This window comes from Bombus pascuorum, chromosome 14, assembly GCF_905332965.1.
Source record: "Bombus pascuorum chromosome 14, iyBomPasc1.1, whole genome shotgun sequence".
Taxonomy (NCBI): domain Eukaryota; kingdom Metazoa; phylum Arthropoda; class Insecta; order Hymenoptera; family Apidae; genus Bombus; species Bombus pascuorum.
In genome coordinates, this window is record NC_083501.1 from 3,872,273 (window position 1) to 3,897,556 (window position 25,284).

General features: G+C 41.7%; 1 protein-coding gene across 3 annotated transcripts in view; it reads left to right on the forward strand.

The window, feature by feature from the left end:
* Positions 1 to 16,087: 16,087 nt before the first annotated feature.
* Positions 16,088 to 25,284, forward strand: part of LOC132913882 (optomotor-blind protein) — a 167,321-nt gene continuing 158,124 nt past the window's right edge. For 2 of the 3 annotated variants that reach the window (XM_060972507.1, XM_060972510.1), the window contains exon 1: positions 16,088 to 18,375. In XM_060972507.1, coding sequence (XP_060828490.1) covers positions 17,658 to 18,375 — 718 coding nt within the window. In that variant the 5' untranslated portion in view covers positions 16,088 to 17,657. The remainder of the gene's footprint in view (positions 18,376 to 25,284) is intronic. The other variant, XM_060972509.1, reaches the window with a different exon arrangement.

Consider the following 25,284-nt stretch of genomic DNA (forward strand, 5'->3'; position numbering starts at 1 on the left):
GCGGCCGTGATTAACGAACTTTTCTTTCGTTTTCTTGCGGCTTTTCGAACGGGTTAAAGAAGAAGAGGACGGAGCAGAAGATTTTCAGATTCGATTTTCGAGTTACAAATGGCTGAGCATTGGTTTAACCCTGTTGCGTTATTTCCGTTATCTTCCGGTCGATCGTATTTCTCTGTCACTAACAGATTTCTCAAGCTCGAGAGGAAACACCGAGCAATCATCGATCCTTACTTTTCTATCACTGACAAGTTTTTTCGATTGCAGAGGAAAACGAAGCAAACGCGCCAGAAATTGAGTAAATCATCGGTCTTTTCGATCGCTGAAATAAGAGCGAAATTCACATTTAAATGTAAAATCGCAGCAGGGTTAACGGTAAAAGATCAGGTTTGTTGTTTTCTAAAAAATTTAAAAGCGATTTTGAGAATATTAGCGTTCATTTTATACATTTGCCTATTTCGTAGTATTAATTTTATTTTGATTAATTGTGCACGACACGCTTAGGTATACGTAAATTGTAAGTTGCATATTCTAGTGTCGAGGTATCTTTGTATTAGGTCGTCTGAAAAGTTTATTTCGTTTTATAAGGAAATAATGGATGCACATTTTCCCTTTTATATTATTTTATCGAATTAATATGATCCATTTTGTTCTATCAAACTAAAGATCACAACGTTCGACGGATTAGGTTTCATGTTTGTGTAAAGATGCATCGTTGTAAAAGACGTGTCTGTAAAAGAAAGACACTTTTCGGACAACCTAATAGATTGCAAGACATTAATAATTCTCAAATAATTGCAAATTTATTCGATAAAAATAACTGAAAAACCGTATACCGTATCCTTTCGGTATAAAACGATGAAAGATTTAAATTATTAGATATCTTGGAGGATGTTTGAAAAACGAATTCGATTGGAAGCTTGTAAACCAATCGTGTCGTTTACAATGACCAAGGATTAAAAGAATATCGTCCATTCTTTGTATCGCTGTGTTGTATCAAACTAAAGATCACAACGTTCGACGGATTAGGTCTCATGTTTGTGTAAAGATGCATCGTTGTAAAAGACGTGTCTGTAAAAGAAAGACACTTTTCGGACAACCTAATAGATTGCAAGACATTAATAATTCTCAAATAATTGCAAATTTATTCGATAAAAATAACTGGAAAACCGTATACCGTATCCTTTCGGTATGAAACGATGAAAGATTTAAATTATTAGATATCTTGGAGGATGTTTGAAAAATGAATTCGATTGGGAGCTTGTAAACCAATCGAGTCGTTTACAATGACCAAGGATTAAGAATTAATTTCTCGTGAACTTTATCTTGCAACGTTCTCGAGTTCGAAGAAAGAATATCGTCCATTCTTTGTATCGCTGTGTTGTATCAAACTAAAGACCACAACGTTCGACGGATTAGGTCTCATGTTTATGTAAAGATGCGTTGTTGTAAAAGGCGTGTCCGACACTTTCCGAACAACCTAATATTTCGAGAATTTTCTTACCTCAACTTGAGTGTTTTGGGAAGAAAAGAATGTTATAAATATCAGTAAATAACCGTCTTCTTTTTCCCTATTTTATATTAATAGAAATAAAATGGAGTAAATTGTCGACGTGAAAATAAGGTAACGTGAGATCGAAGAAAATTTGCGTCCATATTCGTCGAAGAAGATTTGCTGCGAAGAGATGCCAATCGATGGCAGGTTTTACTTGTAAGACAAATTTTTTTGATGTTTAACAGCGTAGGATGGGTGCAAGTAAGGTGCCTTTGGAAAGAGACGTACAACATATGGAGATATCGTGGTGAACACACCTGTGACGAGTTGTATCACGCAACGCCCATTACTGTCGCGGACGGTTCCACGTCGAAAACGAGTCTCTTATTCTGCTGACAGTCAACGCCTTCTAATCGCATCCATTACATATATGTACAGTCTATTGATATCTCTTTGAGTTGCTTCCACATCTTTCATTTCACTTACAAGATAATTCTATACTTTTATAGCACAGTTTTCCGATGAAACGACTGGAAATCGACGAAAGGAATTAAATTAATAAATAAATACTAGTTTTAATATTCTTCTTAATATTTACAAATCGAGAAAATAAATTTAGCAAACTTTTGTCTTATATTTGATGAATATTTCGCATTAATAATAAACTTGTCAATTTGTATTACTCGATACTGATGTTATCCAAGTAGAATGCCAAGAAATTGAGAGGTAGAAATAGAAGAAGCGTTCGAAGTTTCCAAAACGATCTGAGAAACTTGCAAAATTACCATCTTACTGTGTTTGATAGTTGTTTTGTACCAACTTTTGCAATGTCGATATTCTTCCTTTAAAAAATGTTGAAATCGATTAAAAAATACATAGAGATCAAGTCTACGTTATAGTTTCGTATCAGTTTCGTCAACCTTCGTCATTTCACATATATTTCCTATGAAAAAAATCCTCGAAGCTCACAAATAATGTAACAATCTGCACTTTTCTTACAAATTTCAAAATTCTCGAGGAATCACGTTCGACGTCTCGAGAATATTTCTCGATAAACGCTGAAACTCTGAAATTCTCAAGAAATCTCAAAAACCACTGAAAACTATAAAAATCAACCTACTGCAACGATAGCTTCGCGTCAATCTCGTCAACGTTCTCTACTTTGCCAATATCCCCTTTAAAAAGCAGCCCACAAAGTGCACGAATGATTCGAGAAACTTTTCTCCTCTGCTCGCGAACACCAAAATTCTTAAACCGAAGAAAATTCCAGTTGATCTTTCGCGTCACCTCAGAAAATCTCCAAACCATCAAAAGCTATAAAAATCATGCCGCTTCGTGTCCAACGATAGTTTCACGTCGATCACGTCGAGCTTCGCCACTTCGCCAATATCCCCTTTAAAAGGTAACTCACAAAGCTCTAGAATCATTCGAGAAACTTTCCTCCTCTACTGGCAAATCCCAAAATTTTCAAACGCACGTTTCAGATCGATAAACGCTAAAAATCTGCGAACAAAAGAGTACAAAAAAAAAAAAAAAAGAAAAAATAGAGTGCGAAAATCATTGGAGAAGATTGCAATTCCACTTTGCTGTACCTGGAAAAATCGCCCGAAAAACTATAAAAATCACCTCCGCTCTACGTTCGATTGTTCGTGCTAAGCTCGTCAACGTTCGCCACGAAACACCATGTACCCGCGACAAGCATCCCTCTTTGTCTCTCGATGCAGAGTCAAAAGGGCGATCGTGGAAACTGGCCACGTTCCTGGAGCGCAAAGGCTGCCAGTTACACGGCGGGTCGACGGGGCTGGCGTTAAATTCAGCCGTCAGAGAGCTTTCAGCAGGGTTCAGCAACAGCGTCAGCAACTCTGTTCCCTCGGCTCGTCCGGCAACGCGTCCACCCGCCCTCTCGCGTCATATACGTGTCTTTGTACGCTCGTGTGTACGCGCTTATATCCGTATGTTGTACGTGTGTGCATGGCGAGCTGCTAGCCGACCAACTCGTCACGCATATGCTGCAACGACCTTTTGCATCAAAAGCTTTGTTTATGGGCCGAGGAGATTTATAGGCCGCGCGACGATGTACGCGGCCGGTATGCGTCGTGGTTTGTTAGATCTTGGTTCTCGAAATACGACCGTGGCGGAAGGAGGTTTGAGCCGCGGCGTGGAATCGCGACAGGTAGGTTCAAACTTTGCGTGGAAAAAATTCCATATGAGTTTCGGACGAAGGGAAGTCTTCTGGATTTTTCACGCGACTGTTTCTGATTTCGGGTTGACGAATGACAAATCGATCGTTTGCGCGTAATATCATTACTGGTAAGGTACGCTGATTCAGATTTTACGAGCAAATATTTAGGATAAATTTCCACGAGAGAAGGAAAGCTTAATTAACAATTTGGAATTGACGAATGACAAATTCGTGGATTTTCGTTTTCATACTGCTACGCGCATCCGCAAGATGATCCACGAAGTTGAGATTGCGCGAGGGAAAAAAGCCAGACGAGTTTCGAAAGAGGAAAAGTTGAAATTCTCGACGTGATTTTTTTCATTTCCAATTGATGAATGGCAATTCGATTTGGAATTGGATTCTAGTTCAACGTTTTCGCCACCATGCACACCGTGATCCTAGTTTCGTGTGTTCAAATTGCGTTGGCAGTTTGGTTCTTGAGAAGATGAAAACGCGTCGAGCACGTACACATAGCTACGTGTATTTCGCTAATTCTCTGTGTAGTTTATTCTGAAATTTCAAACGATACAAAATTTTATTTACGCGACAGAATTTCATATAATATCGTGTTTTCACAGGTATAATATTTCAGGGAATTGTATCAATTTCTAGTAGCAGGTAAATATTTTCACGGTGGAACTAATTAGTTTCGCTCGCTGCTTGTCTTCGTTTCTCAATACACCGCAGGTAATGCGCACCACAAATGCAAACTGCTTCCAAAGATCAGCTCAAAGCAACATCAAGCCTTATCCTATCGTATCCGTACTACTCACGAAATCAAAGTAATTTTACCCTGCCGAGTCTCGATCCTTCTCTTACGGTTTCATATACACCTTGCAAGTAATTAATATCGCAAGGATCTTTTATTACCTTCTTTAATCACGTGCGACTCAAGAACCGCAGAATATATTTATTAGTTGCAGGAATTATTAATTTCGTGAACAGCAGCTCGCGTAGCGAACGAACAACTTCGATATTTCTCCTCTTTTACGTAATCGTAAACAACGTTTCTGTCGCGTTCGCCAACGAACACGCTGTCGTCGATTCCAGAATTGCGTGATGTAACTGTAAACGCAAAACAATGTTCATTCTCTCTTTATTTGCAACTTAAACAGTTTCAAAGTCGATGCTAAATACTAAATCGCTTTTCCTTTTTCCACGATCGACACGAAATTCACTGTGAGAAACCAACGGCTCTGTGTAATTTTCTCTCTTTTTTGATCATCGCTGAGAAGTCTTACGTAACGCAGGAGTATCGGTTATTTTACGATCACGAACTCCACTGTCAAGGAATTGCAATTCTGTCGGCCTCGTAGCTCCAGCGAGTCAACGATGCCGAGAAATAAATTAAATGGAAAATCAATTTCACACCGAGACTCGTCCAACTCGATTTATATTTTCGCAGTTAAAAATCGAGCGAAAGTAATTGTAGAGGCGTCGTAATCGGTCTAGTGGTCGCGATATCGCGCGAAATTCAACGCAATGTTGCGCAACATTTGGTTGGAGGCGGACGAATCGTCAGGTGGATCGCGATAAATAAAGTCGCGAGAGCGCAAGAAGCCGAGGAGGCCAGCGAACCGAGCGACGGAGGAAACACTTTCAAAGGAAATGCACACCAGCGGACAGAGATTTACGGGGATGATAGAACGACCCGTTTTTATCGCACCGGCGAGACCAACAAAACGTTCGATATCCGCTCGGTGACCGGTCGATGCGCGTTTCGCGAGTCGCTTGCGAGATCGTTCTGTCCTTCCCCGTCCCTGTCTTCTCATTTCGTCATTAATCCTTCTTCAATCGTATTCTATATTTTCCACATATTCTATCAAGTACAATTTTTTATTCAAACGACATCGTTAACGCGTTACGGACGCACCTGATGGTGCAAAGTGTTTCACGAGATTGCGAGGGTTAAAAGGAAAGTTATCTGAAAATCCTGTTTACGAAATTTCGTCAAAGATCGATAGATTGGGAGAAAACTCACGATGGTATTTTACTTCCAAGTGCAATGTTTTATTCGAACAGCGTTATTAACGGATTATAAATGCATCTGGTGCGATGCGGAGGTTTAAAATTCGTTTTATAAAATTCCGAGGGTTAGAAAGCAAGTTATCTGAAAATCCTGTTCCTCGGAATTCGCCAGAAATCGATAGAATTTGGGAAAACTGTTATTCACGAACTGTAATTGTAATTATAGTTGCACTGTTTGCTAATTATGAAACGTATGTACTATTTCTTGGATTTACATAAATAAATCATTAACGATTACACGATACTGTTTCACATATCGCATGATTATTTAGTATACGTTCTTTATCTTATAGAAACTTCTTCATAAATCAATAGTTTCGGTCGGCAAAAGAAAAAGACAAAGAGGATGTTCTTACGCGAGGCTAACTTCCATGTGAAATTTACTTAATACATGTTTGTAACGATACATATATTTTGGTACAGATATAGCAAATTATCAAATATCAGCGTGAAATATTTGTAGCGGTACAAGGAAAATTCTATTCGAGGCATAAAGAGTTAATATGAAAAATATATGATATTTAGAATAAAATGAAAATGTAAAAACTGCTGTAATATATTTCTATGTAATTGATATAATTTAGTTTGATCCCTCGTCAATTACAGTATAATGTAACGATAAGTTATTAGCTTTGTTTACACGATATATAAAAATACATAGATTAAATCTATTTCAAGAATCACACATGATCATACTTGCTCTATATAACGCATATCTCATTGTATTAATATAAGTTTCAAGATGACAATTACTCTCGTCCATTGTATCAGATATACCATTAAATCTTTTCAATGATGTTTTCATTAACAAATGTGATTCAATTGGTGAAATCATATTACTAGAAACGAACCAGAAACACCATATGATTTTATAAAATCGCACAACTATGTACAAACAATTAAACTACATACAGTTGCTGACGAAAGTATCGTAGACACTTCTAGATGTCTTGCTATGATCATATTTTCTGTATATTACGTTGCACGAAACATTTTGAAATTTTAGTAGCGCTATAATGAAACCATAATCGCGAGATATACCATGATCATAAATATAAATATATCAGTGAATATGGCATTAATGTTTTGTATGATACGAAGTAAATTTTCCTGCACTAAGTAGTGCTCCAATACTTTCATAATCCGCAATATATCACGCTATCACATAGACTTTCAAACGATCTATTAAACAACCAAGAAACTAACAGAAAGTCAACAGTATACAAAAGTCTCGTATAATTCTCGCATCAACAATTTTAATCTCTACGTAACGCCTCGCAACTAGCGATATAAACCATCTTCGATGAAACTACATATTTCAGGCTACCACAGGTACTTACCAACAGCCTACGAAACAACGAAAAAAACTAATCGAAATTCGACGATATACAAGAACACATAATTCTCGCGTTAGGAATTTTAATCCTGCTATAAAGCCTCACGAGTAAAGATATAAACCATCTTCGATTAAATTACATACATATCTCTGTGCCTACCAGAATGACCGTGTCGAACAACAACATCGGAAACAACCAAGACTAATCGAAGCAGAAGGAACCAACAAAGGAACATCCATCGACTCTTCCTTTCTCAGAGTCAATTAAAATCCAAAGAAAAATGTGTGGATGGAATCGCCGCGGGAAAATCATCCTGCGATCCTCTAGCAATAACGAAATCGTTTTCTGCAACGAATTTATCACATCGTGGAATCATAGAACGCGCGCAGCATGATGAGTGGAAACGGCACTGGAAGCACGATGCAACGAACAAAGTGTTAACGACTGGGGCTAACTCCGTTGCACCGGCAATTACGCATTAGATCTTACTCGGGCCGGTTTGCGGAGGCTTGGCCAGCCGTGGCTCGCGATCATTACCGGCATTAAATTCCCGATCGGATCGGTACACGGTGATTGGCCGATGGTTGAACCGCCGGCTGGGATCCGGTCGCCTGGAAACTCCTTATTTAGCGGGCCGTATTATACAAGAAAATACGGAATATCTGGCGCGGACTATCTCCTGGCCGAGCTCACAGCGAGGCTAAGCGTCCTAATAAAAGCAGAACAGGCCGTGGCTGCCGATCTCTTATCCGCTTCGCCGCCTCTCAAAGGCGTCTGCTATAATCTTCTATCACCGACGGTTTTGCATCCGCGAGTCAATTTTCTTGCGCGCAACAGTCAGACTAGAGATCGGTTATCGGTTTTGATGTTGCACAGTGAGTACGTGGAATTTCAGCGTTAGGATGATCGATGCACAGGAAATATGATGGAGAAAATCGATAACAACAGTTGGAGGACCGGTCGAAGGACCGAGATCTTGGAATTGTGGTTTTGGTCAGTCGATACGTCTTTTGATGGCGAGTGGTCGAGGCAGGTTGACAATTATGCAAAGGAGAAATTAGTCCGTTAGATGATATTTGATAAGTTTCGTCAACCATGATGGAAATCACTCGTCGATAAGAGAAGTCTATGTTTCTATTTGATTTTCTGATTTTGCAAAATTTTCTTATTGTAAATGAACCTTAGGCGGGATAACTGTAATGAATTACTTGTTATAACTATATTACTGAAATTTGTGCGGGAAATTTTTAAATACCGTGACTGGTATTCCATTTTGAATATTTTCTATATTTTTGAAGATACATTCTGTGCATTTGTACGTATATAGGAATAGAAAGATATGATCTGAGACACTGCGCGAAACAAAATTACGTCTAATCGACTCGACAAGTAAATGGAAAATGACTTCATCGCATATTCCATTAAAACGTTCCTTCCTACTTATAAGGAATCAGAGAATCAACAAAAACATCCTCAATATAATTACTAAATGATCTGAGACATTACAAGAAACATATGTCCAATCTACTTGGCAAGTAAACGAAAACAACTTCTTTCCATGTTACATCGAAACGTTCCTTCTTACTCGTAAAGTGACATTAAGATCAAAACAAACATCCCTGTCGTATTCTTCTCTTATGATCGTTATATCTATACCTGCAAGAACTGAAGTCGACCTAACTGGAACTAATAATACCTTCGCTAGCTCTAATTCTATAATTATAGAAATCTCTGATTAAGAAACACATTGCTTAATTCGAAATAATGACAAATAAAAATCCGGGGAAGAAGCGGGCAGAATCTGGAACGCGGCAAGAGCGTGGCGAGTGTCGATCGTAAAGACGGCGTTCGAACATCGATACACTTGGCCGCCGTAGGTGTCCATTCCCGGTGGCGCGGTCGCGGACGCGTTTCGCTACGTATATACGCGAGTACGTGCTCGGAGGCACAGTGTAAAAAAAAAAAGAAGCGCGTGAAAGAAAAGGCAGGAAGCGGCGCGGCCGAGTTTCTCCGTCCTGCTCGGGTCGTGGTCACGGGACGAATGCCGCGCCAGTCTCCGTCCTCGTCTCGCGGACCCCCCACCCCTCGGTTCCGGCGATTCCGCGCGTTCCGCGACACCGGGGAACCCCCCACTTGGCGGCCCGCTACAACGCGATAGTGGGGATTGTTGTTCGCGACGGGCGGAGCCAGTTCAGACCACGCCCCGTCCCGCTGCCCGTTTACCAGCCAGGCGCGCTCGTCAAATGTTTTTCGTCGCGGATTATGACGCGGTCTGCGCGATTATGACCACCTCTCCTCTCCCTTCCCCTCCTCTCTCTCTTTCGTCTGGTTAGCTTCTCTTCATCCCCGTCACATGCACGCTCTTTGTCCTCTTATCCCTGTTCCTTCCCTTTTTTTTCTCTTCCCCCCTATCTTTAAGCGCTTTCCTCCTCGAAGCTGGATCCATCTCCCTCTCGCCCCGACTGGACTCTCCGGCTCCTTCCAGGACGCGAAGTTTACTCTTGCTTCAGCCCGTCGGACGTGTTCCCTAGCCTGGCCGAGCTTTTGCCTCGTCCAACGCTTACCAGCGTCGAATTCTAGATACTTATCAGACGATGGGTGACTGTTTTAAAGAGATACGAATAGATTGGTGTACTTTCTTGGATCCTTTGGTGAATAAGGGGCTGTTGGAGGTTTTGAGTATCTTGGACACTTTGGTGCAACGAGAGGGGTGGAAGTTGGGCAGCTGACGAGTAGATTGGCAATATTCATCGACTTATGGGAAATTTTAAATGCCGACATTTAACAAACGCGCTTGATACGGGGCTTAAAGAATATAATTTGCATATAATTGCTAAATTTAGTTATGAAGATACACAGAATGTTATGACTTGTGAAATATCAAAGTAATATCACTCTCTATGGTATGCTCTGCGTGTTCACCATTTTTCAATGGTGTTCACAAGTAGTCTCGAGATTTTTACAATATCGTGTGTGCATATACATTGAATGTATAACGAATATAATCAATCAATGAAAATATATGTTTGAGATCTTGATGCTTCTATGTAGTGAAATTGGAAAAACATGGATTTCACGAAGGTCCTAGGGGATTCGGTGGTAAAAAAATCAGTTCGTAGTTATTGATTGATGAGTCATTAATACTGGTCGGAACTACTTACGCATTGGCCTCGGGGCTTCGAATTATAGTCGAGGTATACGAGTCAGATAGAGGACAAAGAGGCAAAGTAGAAAATAATAGGAGCATGAAAATGAAAGTGTTTCTGTATTGATATATCCGCATCGTGACAGCGCTAGGATTATACAGTCATGTGTGAATGGAGCTATTAAGCAGCCTCGAGTAGTAAACTGCGAGTCTGGTAATGAGTAAAGCCTTGAACACGCTACAAAATACGTGTAATTACCATGTAATTACCATTTCGGAATATCTTCGTAAGACATGTAGATATTTGTTCGTACGAAGTTACAGAACAAGTTACAATACATACGACCTTACAAGATAAATTATTTCGGAGAAATAAATATCGTAAAACCACGTGCACGCTTGTAATACGAATCAATTAAAGCTATAGTCACGTTTATGGTAACAGTTCGTATTACTTACTTGTAAACTAAGTTCGTTTTACTATGTTCTAAAAATCAATGAGCGTTAATATATTGTTCTATATATCGCATGTTAAATATTTAATGCAATCTTATATGTAGCAGACTTCTGTTTTAAATGCTCGTATTTTCATTCAGAAAAATACGATTCATCGGTGGTTTATTTGTGGTGCATTGATCATGAGAAAAACTTCAATATATGACTACAGTACGTACGAACAATTTCATTTTCCACAAGTTTGTCGATTCTGTTATTCAAGTGGGGAGGTGGTTGATATTAAATTTTCAAGAAACAAATGTCTTACTACTATGGATAGAAAGCAACCGTGAATTTTCGAATGTAAATTTAAAGAGATATTTTCGTACGTCACTTTTAATGAAGTTGATCAATGTGGTTGTTGAACGATTCATAGATACAGCAGAATGTCATTTATCCGAATCGATCGAAGAGCAAACAGTTGATATACGTAAATGGAATTAACATAGTAATAGTATTTATTGATTTTCTTCGTTAGCTATGAATTTTCATTCATACGGTAGAAGTTGATGATCAAACAAGTGGATTCAATCGATGAGAATTCATTGCGCCACACACTAACTAAAATTTCATTCCAATGGCTATGTAAATGGAGTTCACTTAGATGAAATTCTACTGTAATGTTCATTATTTTGCACAGTAACTAAAATTTTATTCCGATAGATATCTAAATGTGGTTCAAGTACATGGAATTCTACTGCAATGTTCATTATTTTACATACATGTACAGATTACAACGTACAAATAATATTGGTCGTATATTTTCAACAGAAACGCTGCTTAAAATGAGAATCAACTCATCTGTCACGCTTAAAACCAATGTGTAGTGTAATAAAATAATTTCGTAAGCGTGTAGAAGAATTAATGTAACAGCTAAGCAAGAATGTAAGCAGATAGAGGATCTCTAAATGAAAAGATTATTATCCGCGTGACGAGTTAACTCGTTTTCTCCACTTAAAGCGAATGTCTAATATAATAAAATAATTTCGTAAGCGTGTACAGGGCTTAATGCAGCAGCTAAACAAGAATGTAAGCAGATAGAGGATCTCTAAATGAAGAGATTATTATCCAAGTGACGAGTTAACTGGTTTTCTCTACTTAGAACGAATGTCTAGTATAATAAAATAATTTCGTAAGCGTGTACGGGGCTTAACGCAGCAGCATACGGTTCCGTGCAGCTTGTTGCTGCTCCCGCGGCGAACTTTGCAACTGTTCGAACGGCTGTGCTCGGGTGGCCGCGCGTCTTAAAACCATCGAAACCGATGTTAAGCAGTATCGATCGAGACGGAAGAGCCTTTGTATCGCGCGTAACTTGCCGCTTCTTTGCCTCCCCCGGAAAACGAGGTAACTTCTTTCGCGTTACTTTTCCTTTCAGAATCACTTTTCCTATAGCGGCCGTAACCCTCGCAAGATCTTCGCAAGAAACCAATTATCCAGAGTGAAACCTTCCCCGTGGCCATTTCACCGGTCTCTCTCTCTCTCTTTCTCTCTCTTGCGTGGAATGGCATATATTAAAATCGGAAGCGGTCCGGGTGAAAGCATCTTAAACTTTTTTCAAGGCAAAATGATAGCAAAAAGTCGTTCCATTAGAACGTTTAGGAGTCAGATTGCTTTATACAATGGGATTAAACGAGATTTTTATTAAGGATTGTTCCGTGCAGTGTGTTCTTTGCTACTTCAGAGGTGGTTCTTGGTTGTTTGCTTGACAGATACTCGACAGCTAACAGTGTATATTAAGCATTTGACAGTGCAGCACGAGAAACCTGAACAAGCTATATTAACAGCGCGACGTTTCACATTTTATGTATTGAAATTGAACATCGAACGGACTAGAATGTCGAGTTGGGCCCGACATAGGACCGCAAAGAGTTAACGTGAACGACTGTCCGCCAAATCGGAAGAACGACTCACGACAATTCTAAATTTATTAAATAAAAAATTCGCATATGGTCATATTTTATTAGATTAACTCGTATAAAAATAGACAATAAAAAGATATTTGCAGTTTTCGAATAACTCGAGCATGCATTAATTAAACTTTGCAGGATCGGATTTTTTTAAGGAAAAGTTACGTTCGACCGATTATTAATATCCGCAATTTTTTTTATAAAGAAGATACAATAACTACATTGATCATTTTATTAGCTAAAAACTCGTTAAAGTACAGCGTTGTGCAGCGTGAAAGGGTTGAATAAAAATTTATGAATAAAATCTCCAGCGAATTTTTCCACGCGGAATAAAAACTGCGATAGAATCTCCAGTGATTTCGAACTAATTTTGCTCGTCTTCGAACAAACTCTATCCCCGTTTTGGCTTCAAAATTTCCAAGATTCGAGGGAGGAAAGAATCGTGGCGTAAACAATAATGCTCTCGCTACGATAAACGCTGTCGAGGCTCGAAACACGAAAGCCAGCCGAATCGATCGCGGTCCGTGGACTCTATTTACACTGGCCATGCGATTCACAATGCGCGTGAACAGGTTTCAATGTGGTCGCGGCTAGATTTGGATATCAAAGCTGAATCACTTCAGGACAATACAGTTACCATTCATCGTTATATTATTTTATTTAACTTGAAAATCGTTGAACTTGTACATTTAGACGCGAAACTGATAGTTATGGTTACACAGGAATTATTATTGGATATTAAGGGATTCGAGGAATATTCTTATTGATTCATTGATTCGAACGGTACTCAACCAGTCATTCGTTAATTGATTGGCTCGCGCTGAGTGGAACTTGTTGAACGTTACGTTTTTTGGAGGCGAGAGGATCGATGAAAGTAATTTGTTGCGTAAAAAGCTCTACAGTGAGTTTATTTAACGATACGGATTAGATAAGAGCCTTGATACTTTTATAAATCGAATCTTCTATGTAATTGGAGAGAATTTGATGAAAGGGAAGATTAACAGGAGAAAAGAAATGGAATTTTTATTCGAATTTTAATCCATTGTACGATTGATACTTGTAGAGAAGAGTGCAGGAATAGGTTCGTCACAGGCTTCCTTTAACGTCATCACGAAAAGTGCTCCTTAATTCATTCATTTGTTATTGATGCACACGTTGCATCCACAAAATACATCTGTCACAACTTTTGCATTTTTATTCTTACGCACTTCGAGCTGACGAATCGCAAGATTAAAGAGAACAATGGTGTGCTCGAATAGACGTTATTAGATGTTCGAGACAAAGATACTTTTAATAGACGATATTTTAAGACCAATGAATGTGTTAACTCAACTGGAATCCTCCAAGTATTGTATCAGAATGTTGACAAATAAAAAAAGTTTTAATACTTTAACAAAATTTCTGGAATCCCTAAGACACGTTGAAATGAAGCAGCACGTATATCAATAACTTTGGGGAAAAGTAAGGTTTCGAAAAATAATTTTAACGTTTTACGTGTTCCTCGAGTTTATGAAACTCGTGAACGATAGAAAAATAATATTAAAATAATTCAAAGAACCGAGCTATTTTTTTTAAAGGAACAGAAGTAGCAAGTAACCTACACCCCTTCGAAACAATCGTAAACTCCTCTGGAAATCCAATTTCGAATCTCCAAATTTCCTTTGCCTAACTTCGACAGAAGCACAACTGTTACGGATTCCCAAAACCTCCAAAACCACCTTCGCCGCCTTTGTACGACTCCAATTTCGAGCCCGAAAATTTAATCAAATTTTCTCCTCACTCAATTAACAGAAAAATAAAAAAGATTCCAAGATCCATAGAAGCTGTCGAGAACCTCCAAAATAATCTTCAAATCTCCTTTACGATCCCAATATCAACCGAAAAGTTTTCGAAATATTTCCTAATAAAACTTCCTATTCGAAAAACCACCACAGAAACATGCTCGACTATCCGACTCCTTTATAGAATCACGATAGAACGCAGCGGGTCGCCTCGTCCAGCGCAGCAACGTAATCTTGTGGGCCGATTTCGTAGCGTGGCTATCGCGCAGAGTGTTTCTGGAAATCACGGTGGAAAAGCTCTCGCGGATTTGGCAACACTGTGACGCGCTGGGCGTCTCGCTAACACTCGACGGCGCGAAGGACGAGGGGGCCACACGACGATCGGGGCGAAAAACCGAGAGTGGCTTCGCGGTGGAGGTGGGGGGCGGAACCGGGATGGGGGTAGGGGAAGGTGCTGAAGGAACCGGCGATACTGACGTAGAACCGGGTTGTTGGGAGACGTCACGTGACGCTCGATGGAGGGGATAGTGGCAACGAGTGGGGGCGGAATGGGCGGGATCAATGGTTTCTCCTCCGTTGACGGTTCTCGCGGTGCAGAGCGCAGGTCGCTTCGAACGATCCGTACGAGAAAGGAAGGGGAGGGGGAGAGACGCGGGGTGATGCTCGTGACGCTGACTAGCGCGAATTTTGGCACAGCTCGCGAAAATTTCTCACTCGGCTTTTCGCGGAAAACTCGGACGGCTCTTGACACGGCCAATCGGCTTGAATTATGACTGATGAAGTGCCGTTCCGGATTAATGGTGAAAACCGGCTGTCGAGGCTCGGCGCGCACCCGGCGCGCTGCGAGGACGCGAATTCCTGTTCGCTCTATGGAGGAGACTGAAATTGGAGGCGCATGAAATTGTTGGAATACGAGTAAATTTGGTTGCATATTTGTGTCGTGCGATTATTTATCTATTAGTTCGAAGAAATGTCACCTGAGATTTGCAATCTTGCGAGTTTAAATAACGTTCGATTTGAAGCATCGAGAATGTTACTTTTGGAAAATATCTTAGATTTCAAGAATACTCTGTGAATATCTGAAAGAGTAACATATAATTAACTTCGAAGAATCTAGAGATTGAGAATATTCTCAAAAGACTGTGTCATAGAGAATCTGACACCCCGCAGACGCTTTTAAACCAAACGTACCGCGAGCGTCACGTTCTTATCGCGGAAAGCAGCTCGGTTTTATCGGTGGGTGTGCGGCGAGGCCGGTGAAAATCCAGCAACGTGTCAATCGGCATCGTTCTCGACAGCGAAGCTTCGAGCAACGTCGATCGTCCCCACCCCCCTGGAACCCCCGCTCGACAACCCGGTGCCGCGGGGAGGGTGGTGTTAATGGGCGTACTCGCGGTTAACACCCTTAAACGCGCGATGGTGGGGGCCGTGCGCGCGCGCGAGAAAGAGAGACAGAGTCGAGGGAAGAACGTTCGGAGCGTTGTGTGTAGAATGCGTGCATGGTGGGGGTAACGAAGACAGAGAGAGAAAAGCGTCGTTTGCTGAAGAGAAACAGGGAACGTCGGAAAAGGCGTCGAGAGCAACGCCGCTCGGATTGGCGCCGGAACGCCAATCCGAACTACGAGCGCTCATTATCGCCCGTTCGAAGAAGTGGTGGGGTTTCGGTAGACAGCTCTCTCTCCTCGTTGTTCACGCGACCCGGTTAGTAGTCCCGTTCTCGTTCCACGCGGTAGTGCATCGTGCGTCGGCTAGGTTGTCGTGGCAAGTTCCCCCACCAGGCGGCTGCACGAACGGTCTAAGGGGAAGGGAGGAGGAGCCCCTGTACCGTCTCAGTCTTCGCGTCGCTGCCCTCCAGCATTCACGCCTCCCGCGTCCGTTCGGCGGCGCAGGCACACTCCGTTCCGTCTGTACACACGCACACGCGGCCGCCCCCCGTCTTCACGTAGACGCGCGCGTACACACGCCCTGAATCCGGACGAGGACTTTAGCACACCAACACCTCCGCGGGAGGTGTGGGGGTGAGCCCCCAGAGGAGGTGTCAATCCTAGCGCTGCTCAGTGACCATCGCGGCGCCACCCAAGTAACACCTTTCGTCCGCTCTCCAGCCCCGACCGAGGCGACCAGCGCGCACAGCACCCGATCACCGTGTCTCATTTAGAGAGCCCTCTCTCTTCTCTCTTCGCCTTTTTGTCTCTCTTGCCTTGCGTTTTCGCGTAAGGATATCGGAAGCTAGTCCGAACTGTCCTCGTCCCCGGCCTGTGTCGTCCGGCCGTCGGGCGCTGCTCCGACCCGACTCGTTCGTGTCGTTCCGCTCTCCCCGACACTGTTCGCGAAGACAACGACGAGAAGCAGGTTTCCACCCTATTGGTCGCGTGCTCGCGTCGCGTCTCGTCGTGTCTATCTCGCCTCGTTCGAACGCGGTTGATATTCGTGTCGAGGAAGTGAGTGCTCTGCGGAACTGGCCTCGAGTGGACATCGGTGGACGACACAGTGAGTCAGTGAACAGTGAACGACACAAGGATTTAATACGTCCTCGACGTGCACGTATAGTGGTACTTGTCCGAGCAATCGGTGTTCTGGGCTACGGTGTGACTCTGTCTAAGCGCCACCGCCGATTCTACAGGAAGATCTTTCCTCGGGTGAATCGAGAAAGTGTGCTTCGTCGTGTTTCTTTGAGATCACCGGATACAAAGTTCCACAGACAGCACGGGGCTTGATACGTCTTGGAGACATTTTTTGGTGGTGGATCGAAGCCTTGGCGGCGCTTCGAAGACAACGAGGAATCGCGAGAACTCGCAACGTCCACGAGACGTACGATGTCGAGAGGACGACTCGCGACGGACTTCGAGGGGAGCTCGCAGCGGGCGCGACGACAACGCAGCGAGGACCTCGGCCTACGCTCCTGAACACCTCGAACACGTACCTCCTAAATCATCGACAAACTCGAGCATGCCGAAGAATCGACCACCAGAGACATACACGACGGTCGACAACGTGGCATCGCGAGGTTCAGTGAAATCCACCCCCAAGCAAGTGTAAAACCAATCGCCAAGATTTTCCACCAACATTGCCAAGTGTATCTGTGTTATTGTGCGTGTTTGAAATCCGATTGTTTAAGTGTAAAATCCAAGATCGATAGAAACGTCATAAATAAGAAAAAGAAAGGAAGGAAGAGTATAAAAGGACGCCGCTCTCCGGTTTGAGTCACTCGAAGAGGAATCTCGCGCGACTCGGCAGACCCGCCCGTCTCGATGAGATTCGAACAAGACACAGCGTGCAGGGGTACCCACTGCGCCAGCACTCCGCAACCCTCCGCGCTACAGCAGCGATCACGGCTCGAGGAGGTGGTGGAGGAGGAGGTGGACTCCTCCGCGAAGGACATCGAGGGTCAACGACGTAGACGCAGAGAATTGGAGGCTAACGTGGTCGAGGGTGCAAACACGGGGCCGAGGGCCGAGGCGGGGGGGCCTGGGATGGCGTACCCCGCGTCAGCGACGGCTCTGAATCAGCACTCGGCCTTCGCGACCTCGATCGCTGGCACGCCGTCCAGCAACCCGAACGGACACATATCCGGCGGCCACCTGCCGGCGCCGGCCGCCCCGCGACCGACGGACTTTAGCGTCTCGTCGTTGTTGACCGCTGCGACGACACATCCGCCGATTTTGGGTGGCTCGTCGTCCCAGGGAAGCGCGTCACCGCCACCCGGCGGACCGGGAAGCCCGGCCGCCGCGCCGGAAACGCCGCCCCCGTTGCCAAGCCAGAGGGAATTGTCGCATCCGTCCTCGGCGGTGGCAGCGGCCAGCTACTTCAGCGCTGCCGCCCTGGCCGCCGCTGGATTCTACAATCCGGCGGCGCATCTGCCAGCCACGAGTTCGCCTGGACCGACGGCGCATCATCTACAGGGGAAAGGGATCCTCAGCAGCCCGCATCATCATCCGCATCTCAATCCTCACGGCATCACGCCGCCAGGTGAGACATATGACAGATTACACTCGGTTTCCCAGTTTACAAAGCTACAGTGTCTTGTGATTCGGCCAGGATTAAGCTTCGTGATCACACGTAGCCTAGGTTTCGGTGTAATACGAGCGATAAGAAGTGATCCGAGGCTTGCAAGGAAGTAGCGACGATGTGGAAGATGGTTCACGTGCGATGTGTACATCTTGCAGGCTTAGGTGCACGGTTTTTGGATTCGTAGGTTGCAGTGTAATCGATACAGCTTTAGGTGTAATGCAGTGTAATAAATAGATGTTTCGATTGTTAGAGGAAAATAGGAAAATTTGCTTTGGTGATGTTGAACTTCGATGGAATAGGTAGTAAGGGTTCAAAGTTGATGAAAAAGGTTGGAATATTTTCTGAAGAACAGTAGGTGGGAAGAGTTTGTTAAAGTTGCAGGTATTATGATTAAAATTCTGACTGTAATTATAATAATTAAGCGGTGACACATGAGTGATAGGACGAGGCGAGAGCGACTCGTGTTGTTGTGCCTCGGACCACGGTTACTGTTTCGACACACGAAATTAAAGCTAAATTATCTGTAGCCAAAAACAATGTCACCGTTGAGAAGGATAGAGAAGCATAGACTATTTTCTAGAAAACAGTAGGTGGCAAGGATTTGTTAATGTCGTAGGAATTATGTTTCAAATTGTGAGTACAACAATATGTTTTATGTTGACAGAGGAAGGTAGAAATCTCTTCTGGAAGAAAATAGAAATGTTCAATTTACTAATGTTGTAGGAAATGTGTTTGATCATTATAAGATTTGAGTATTGTTTAGAAGACAGTAGATTCCATAAAAATTCATTCATTGAATTTTACGAGAAATAATTAAACGTCTTATGTCGATAGAGAAGGTTAGGATATTTCCTAAAAGACAACAGTGAAAGACACAAAGAGTTTGTTAATATTTGAGGTTGTCAGTGTAACACGACATTTTAAATCGATTATCTTTTTCGGAAGAAAATAATAGGCAACAATATCGTTAATGTCATAAAAGTAATGTTTATGGTAGAGTTTCGGATATAACAGGTAGATAGATTAGTAGGGAAAGGTCGGTGTCTTTTCTGAAATGACAATAGGTGCTACAGGAAATATGTGCTATATACAATGGTTAAATTATTCATATTACACAAAACTTCGTCCAGAGGATTAAGAATGTTAAGTCGATACAAAAGGAGATGATCCCTTCTCTGCAAGAAAATGGAGGATAGAAACGTTAGTTACAATAAACCGTACAACTTGTGCTTCAAATTTTCCGTGTCGTAGGTTGACAGAGTACGATAAGTCTTTTCTGGAAGTCCAAATACGTGGAAAAGAGAACGAACGATAGATGGAACTGTTAATTTGCGAACATCTTGCGAATCATACGTACAATTGCCACTATATAATAAACAGGTTTTCGGAAGAAAATTTAATTTTCTAAAGTACAGTATCAAATTAGTACACTGTACAACCTTTAGATTTATTTTAGAATATTCTCGATATAATACAGGCTACAGATAGATAAGGAGGAACCTGCTTTTACGAAACAATACTAAATAAAATCGTAATTTCGTTAAGAACGCACGAATCATTGCTAAACCATCTACATAAGTACGTTTATCTTCGACAAAATCGAAGAGTAAAAGTTTCATTCTTCGCGAGAGATCGCCATTTAACGCAACATCGTGTTCATCCGCTACTCGTTAATCGTTTTGCGAAACAAGCAACATCTTATACAAACACAGCTTATACAAACTGTCTGGAACATCTGTCTGATCAGATCCTCGGTAACCATTCACACAAGTAATTATACAACAAAAAACTATTAAAACAAACGGACGAAAAACATGGATCACGCGTCAATCTCTCGGCTAAACGTATTTTACCTTCCAATTGAGAATCTTTCGACGTGTCCAACGCGGGAACAGGTTGTTCCGTTGATAAGCGAATCGTAGAATCTGATAAACATCGTGTTCGAGCGCAAAAAGACACGTTGATCGGATGAATCAGGTGTTGCGACAAATATACCTCGTAGATCTTGCTTCTGGCTACCGGTAGAATCTAAATTGAGACGTTAAAACACAGTGGCAGCGAGTGTTTAATTCGGAGTTCAAGTAGCGACGAGAAGGAGATTTTCGTTTCACTGGACGATAACACGCGAATGCTAGATTCTCCTTAAGAATAGTTTCGAATACTAGTCTCGCGGCTAGAATTCAGTGAGCAAGTTGCTCAAACTTGAAATTGGATCCAACTATGCGGTGGAATTTCTTGAATCGGTCGCGAACATGCCACGCGAGTTGCAAAATGAGACGTGGATGAGTTTCTGTTTGATTCTCTGGCTGAAGTTTCAGTCGGCAAGAGCAGTTAGTTTTTTGGTAAGTTGGGAAGAAAATTGGATTTTTGGCGGATGTAGAATTCGCTGTAGAGGCGGCTTGCTTTCATTTTCGTAGGTTTCTGAGAAATATTCGAAGTTTACTATTGGTGTGTGAAGAGATCTGACAGAAAGCATTGTTCGAGCGCCAAAGTTGGCAATTTTGAGATTCATACGGCAGGAAACTCCACGAGTTTCGAGAAACTTTCTATAAAACTTTCATACAAGCCTGCGGTTCATAATAATCGTAGTTTAAAATTCGAAATTCGCAAAGAAATCAAATTGCCATTCACCGAAGTGAATCTTCTTTCCTTGAAAAAGCCTGCAACGCATTTGACAGAATCTTCTATTCTCGAATTTAAACGCTATCGTTTTCTCGATTCCAAAATTGCGTTGGGAAAATTAATTTCTCCATGTAAAACTTCTATTCTCGCATTTAGGTGAATCATCTGTCAAACTGGAAAACTGTATTGCTCGGGATAAGCTTTCAATGCGATTGGCAGACGCTGAAATTTAAACACAGTACCTTTTCGAATGGAAAAATCTGACATAAAATTCTATCCTCAAGTTTAAGCAAGATCGCTGTCCGGATTTTCAGATTATTTTAGCCAAAATAAATTCTCATTGCGTTCGTGTGAACATTCTACTTGAAACTGGTATACCGTCGCTTCTTAAATTTCGAAATTATTTTCAAGCAAACGAGCTTTCGATATATTCGATTAAAATATACCTCCTTCTCAAATCCTAAAATCCTTTCTCCGCCATATAAATTTCCTACGTTCGTCTATAAATCATCTTCCCTTTCTCAAACCGACCGAGACTACACGAAATTCGTCGTTACGCGCGAAACATCGAAGGACTCCGGCAAGAAATCAGAAAAGCTTTATCGAAAAAGCGAGGAAATTCGTGTGGAAAAAATACACGACTGGATTGCGGATTTTCGCGCATTTATAGGAAATTTAATGGTGAAAAATCAGTAAGAATACACTGGAATAGAATAGGCTAGAAAGTATAATACTCGTAGCAATTTTCATTTGCTAAAACGAATCTCCATTTAGATTTCATGCTTTAAATTATGTCGATAAAAATCCGCGAATCTGTACATGTCGCGCGATTCCCTTATGCTCGCCGAAATACCAGCAACAACCGCGGAAAAATCGACAGGCATTTAATTACCGTGGCTCTGGTTTGTTTTACGAGCGACAGCGTCGAACTTGTTGCGCGCGGTTTGCGCAAACCGCCGCGATTTCGGCGCGGAATTCACCCGAGCCGCTCACTTTCTCCGCTTTTCGCGTATCACTGATCGCAGAAATCGGAATATTTCTCGGTTCTGATCGTTTGGACGTTGCTGGTTCTCTAACGATTGATCGAAGATCGAGAGAGACGGACGTCTGCCACGCGATGCAACCGTTTCATCGCTTATTCATCCACGCCGCGGATACATTCGTTGGCTGTAGCGACGTTTCACGTTCGTTCGCTTTGTTAACCGTATTCTTGCCTCGCCGCCTGTCACTTTAATCAGACGACGTTGTTACCGAGTTTCCTTCAGAGATTTCGTGCTTTTACATTGTTTGCTCTTTCGATCTTTTCCTCTTACGTTGTATTGTTTATTATTATACAATGAAACTGGTCTGTTTGGGCAACGCAAAATAATTGCTGCGAGGAGAATTTCGTGTAGGTTTATTAAAGGCGAGCGAGAATAATAAGACGAAGAAAAATTGATGCGCAGAGAATTTTGTAGAGATTTGTTATAGATTAGTGACAGATATGGGAAAGGAATTTGGTTCGATGAAAATTGCATCGTTTTACGTGTCTGTTTTCGCGAAACAATGTGAGAATGATTCTTCTCGCGAATAAGTAAGAACAACTCTTAAGGAAAAGTGAATTGTTTGGTGTATTGTTACGCTTATCGAGAAAGAATCTTAATAATTCGATCAATGTACATGTTTTAATTTGATGGTGTAGAATTTGCTAGCTATTTTTCAAGTAAGGAATTCTTGATCTTACGTGAAAAAATAACACCCCTCGCTTTTTTCTAAGAAACTTTTGGCAAAGTGTTTGTTTGCCTCTTGGCAAGATGCTTTTACGCAGATTCACTTTGAAAGTGTCATTTTTTCGATCATCGATTAGCCTTCAAAAATCGAGGAAAAATGTATTAACCAAACGAAAGAAAAGCGAAGGAAATGAAAATTCGTTACGCCCCGATTACTAGTTCGAGCGTCTTCGTGCCAGCTGGTAATTAAAATAAAATTAAAGCGGAAACTCGACGCAGCGAGTTAAAGTTGCGGAAAAATTCACTGACCCCGCGAATTGCAGAATTAAACCGAAATCGAAGTTTTTCCTCGGTCGGATCAATTAATCTTGCGAAAGTAGAATTTGGAACTCGCTTCCAATTCAAAGTCGATCGAAAATAGTCTTACTCTTTTGGTTACAGTCTCCTGTTCTTCATTGATCCATCGTTCGTAAGAAATTTATTTGACAGTTAAGGAACAATGGACGTTTCAAGGAATTCTGCCAAGGAAGACGAGAATTACTGAACTTGTAAATATAATAATTTAGTGGGATTAGAAAGAGCTTGTATTCTGAACGTTAAGTGTCAGGCGAATACAAAATAGAAGCTTAAGCTGCCCTTTGTCATACCTCAAATTCACCATCATCAATTGCCTTCCATAAATCACTTGTTTCAAAAGACCTTTTGTTACCTAGGTGTGACCAGAACTTATTTAGAAATATTTTCCACGTCCTGCTTGTATGAAACAGAAGCTGACATTTCTCCAATTCTATTTTACTCGTTTACAGATCATTTAACAAATTCAGAATAGTTCAGAGGTTCTTCGAAATTTATTAGCAACGTTACGATGTCCGATAACTCAACTAATGTTAGTGCGCAAAGTGACTTAGAGTATCGTACGACAATGAGAAAATCAAAGTTCGTATTTTTCACGTTAATCAGAAATCTTTCCGCGATAGTTCGAAAAAGGATGAAAAAGAAAAAAGGGGGTGGAGGAGGAGGAATTCTGAAGTTCCGCAAGCTCCGAGACGAAGTTCTCGCGTTTCGCCGGTTGTGTCCTGGCGCTGTGCCATCCTGAACCGGAAGTGCGCTCGGTTTCCACATGTCGCGCGACTTACGCAACGCGTCCGACGGGAAAAGTCTGGAAAAGTGGTGCTTTTGTTGGCGAACACCCGTCTGGTCGCCGTCCGACGCGGCAAAACCCAGCTAATTAACGCCCCGTAATTATTCTTCGCCTTTAAATCCTCTGGCTTATCGCAGACGACCGTCAGAATTACAAAGTGATCCTTTTCACTAATATTTTATTAAATTCTCTGATAATTCGATCCGGATTCTCATTGTAAATGTTGACTTTGGTAAAGACAGAAGACACTGTATTCCGCGAGAATTAATTCTGCGAATGGCGTTTCATCTGAATTTTACGACGACACAAAATTATTTTCGAGGTCTGACAGATCGGAAAAGTTGAGAAGAAAATGGTCGACGACCGAATCGAGCAAATGTTAGAAATCGCTGCTCTACGGAACCTAAGAATTGAGTAGAATTTAACAAATTTTCAAGGTTGTATTTTGAGTCTTTTTGGAAATAAACCGAATTTGTTTCTTTTAACCGGCAAGCTGTTTCGATGTTAACGTAAAGGGGAAATTAGATCTTTTTTGACGAATACGGCGAATAAAATTTCTCGAAATGCATTAGTTGAGAAAATCGATCGACTTGGAATTTCGCTGTCTGGTAATACGATGTTGTCGAATTTAGGATACAATTGGCAAATGGTGTAAGTGTAGTTTAAACGTAAGATATTGTATCAATATAGATTTTATTGTTGAAAACGATTTCGAATCTTTGATTGGACTTTGTTTGGACTTTGAACTGTGTGAAAATACAATGGTGGTTTAGCGATTCTAATCAACGTGGTGTCACGTTCGTAGTATGCAGAACACTTTGGAAAGCTACTGCTTGTCGTTCCAGAATTTCTTCTGTTTTTCCGGCGTCGAATATAGCAGACGGAGCTGAGGAGCGCAAAGAATTCTTGGCGCGTTTCTTTGGCGCAATGTCGGCCATGTTGTTAAGCGGCTGGCGCATTGTAGTCGTCGCCATCAGAAAAATTTTATTCGCCGTATTCGTCAAAAAAGATCTAATTTCCCCTTTACGTTAACATCGAAACAGCTTGCCGGTTAAAGGAAACAAATTCGGTTTATTTCGAAAAAGACTCAAAATACAACCTGAAGTTCGTTCGAAAAAGTACACCTTAAAAGGTGAAAGCTGTTCGTGAGTAATCAAGTGTCCTTTAAAGTTCCTTCGAATGAAAAAGGAAGCCATAGTCACATCATTTAAAAAGGAAATTTTTCACAGGAAGTAAACAAGAGAGTGAGAAATTAAAGCTAGAAGTATGAAAATTCTTCGTCGATTATTATCAGGTGTTTCTCGAAGCTGTTAAGATGGAGCAACTCGAACGAACGATCGACGAGTCATCGAAGGGACGACAGATAAGAAAAGGAAACGACACTCGTTAAGACGA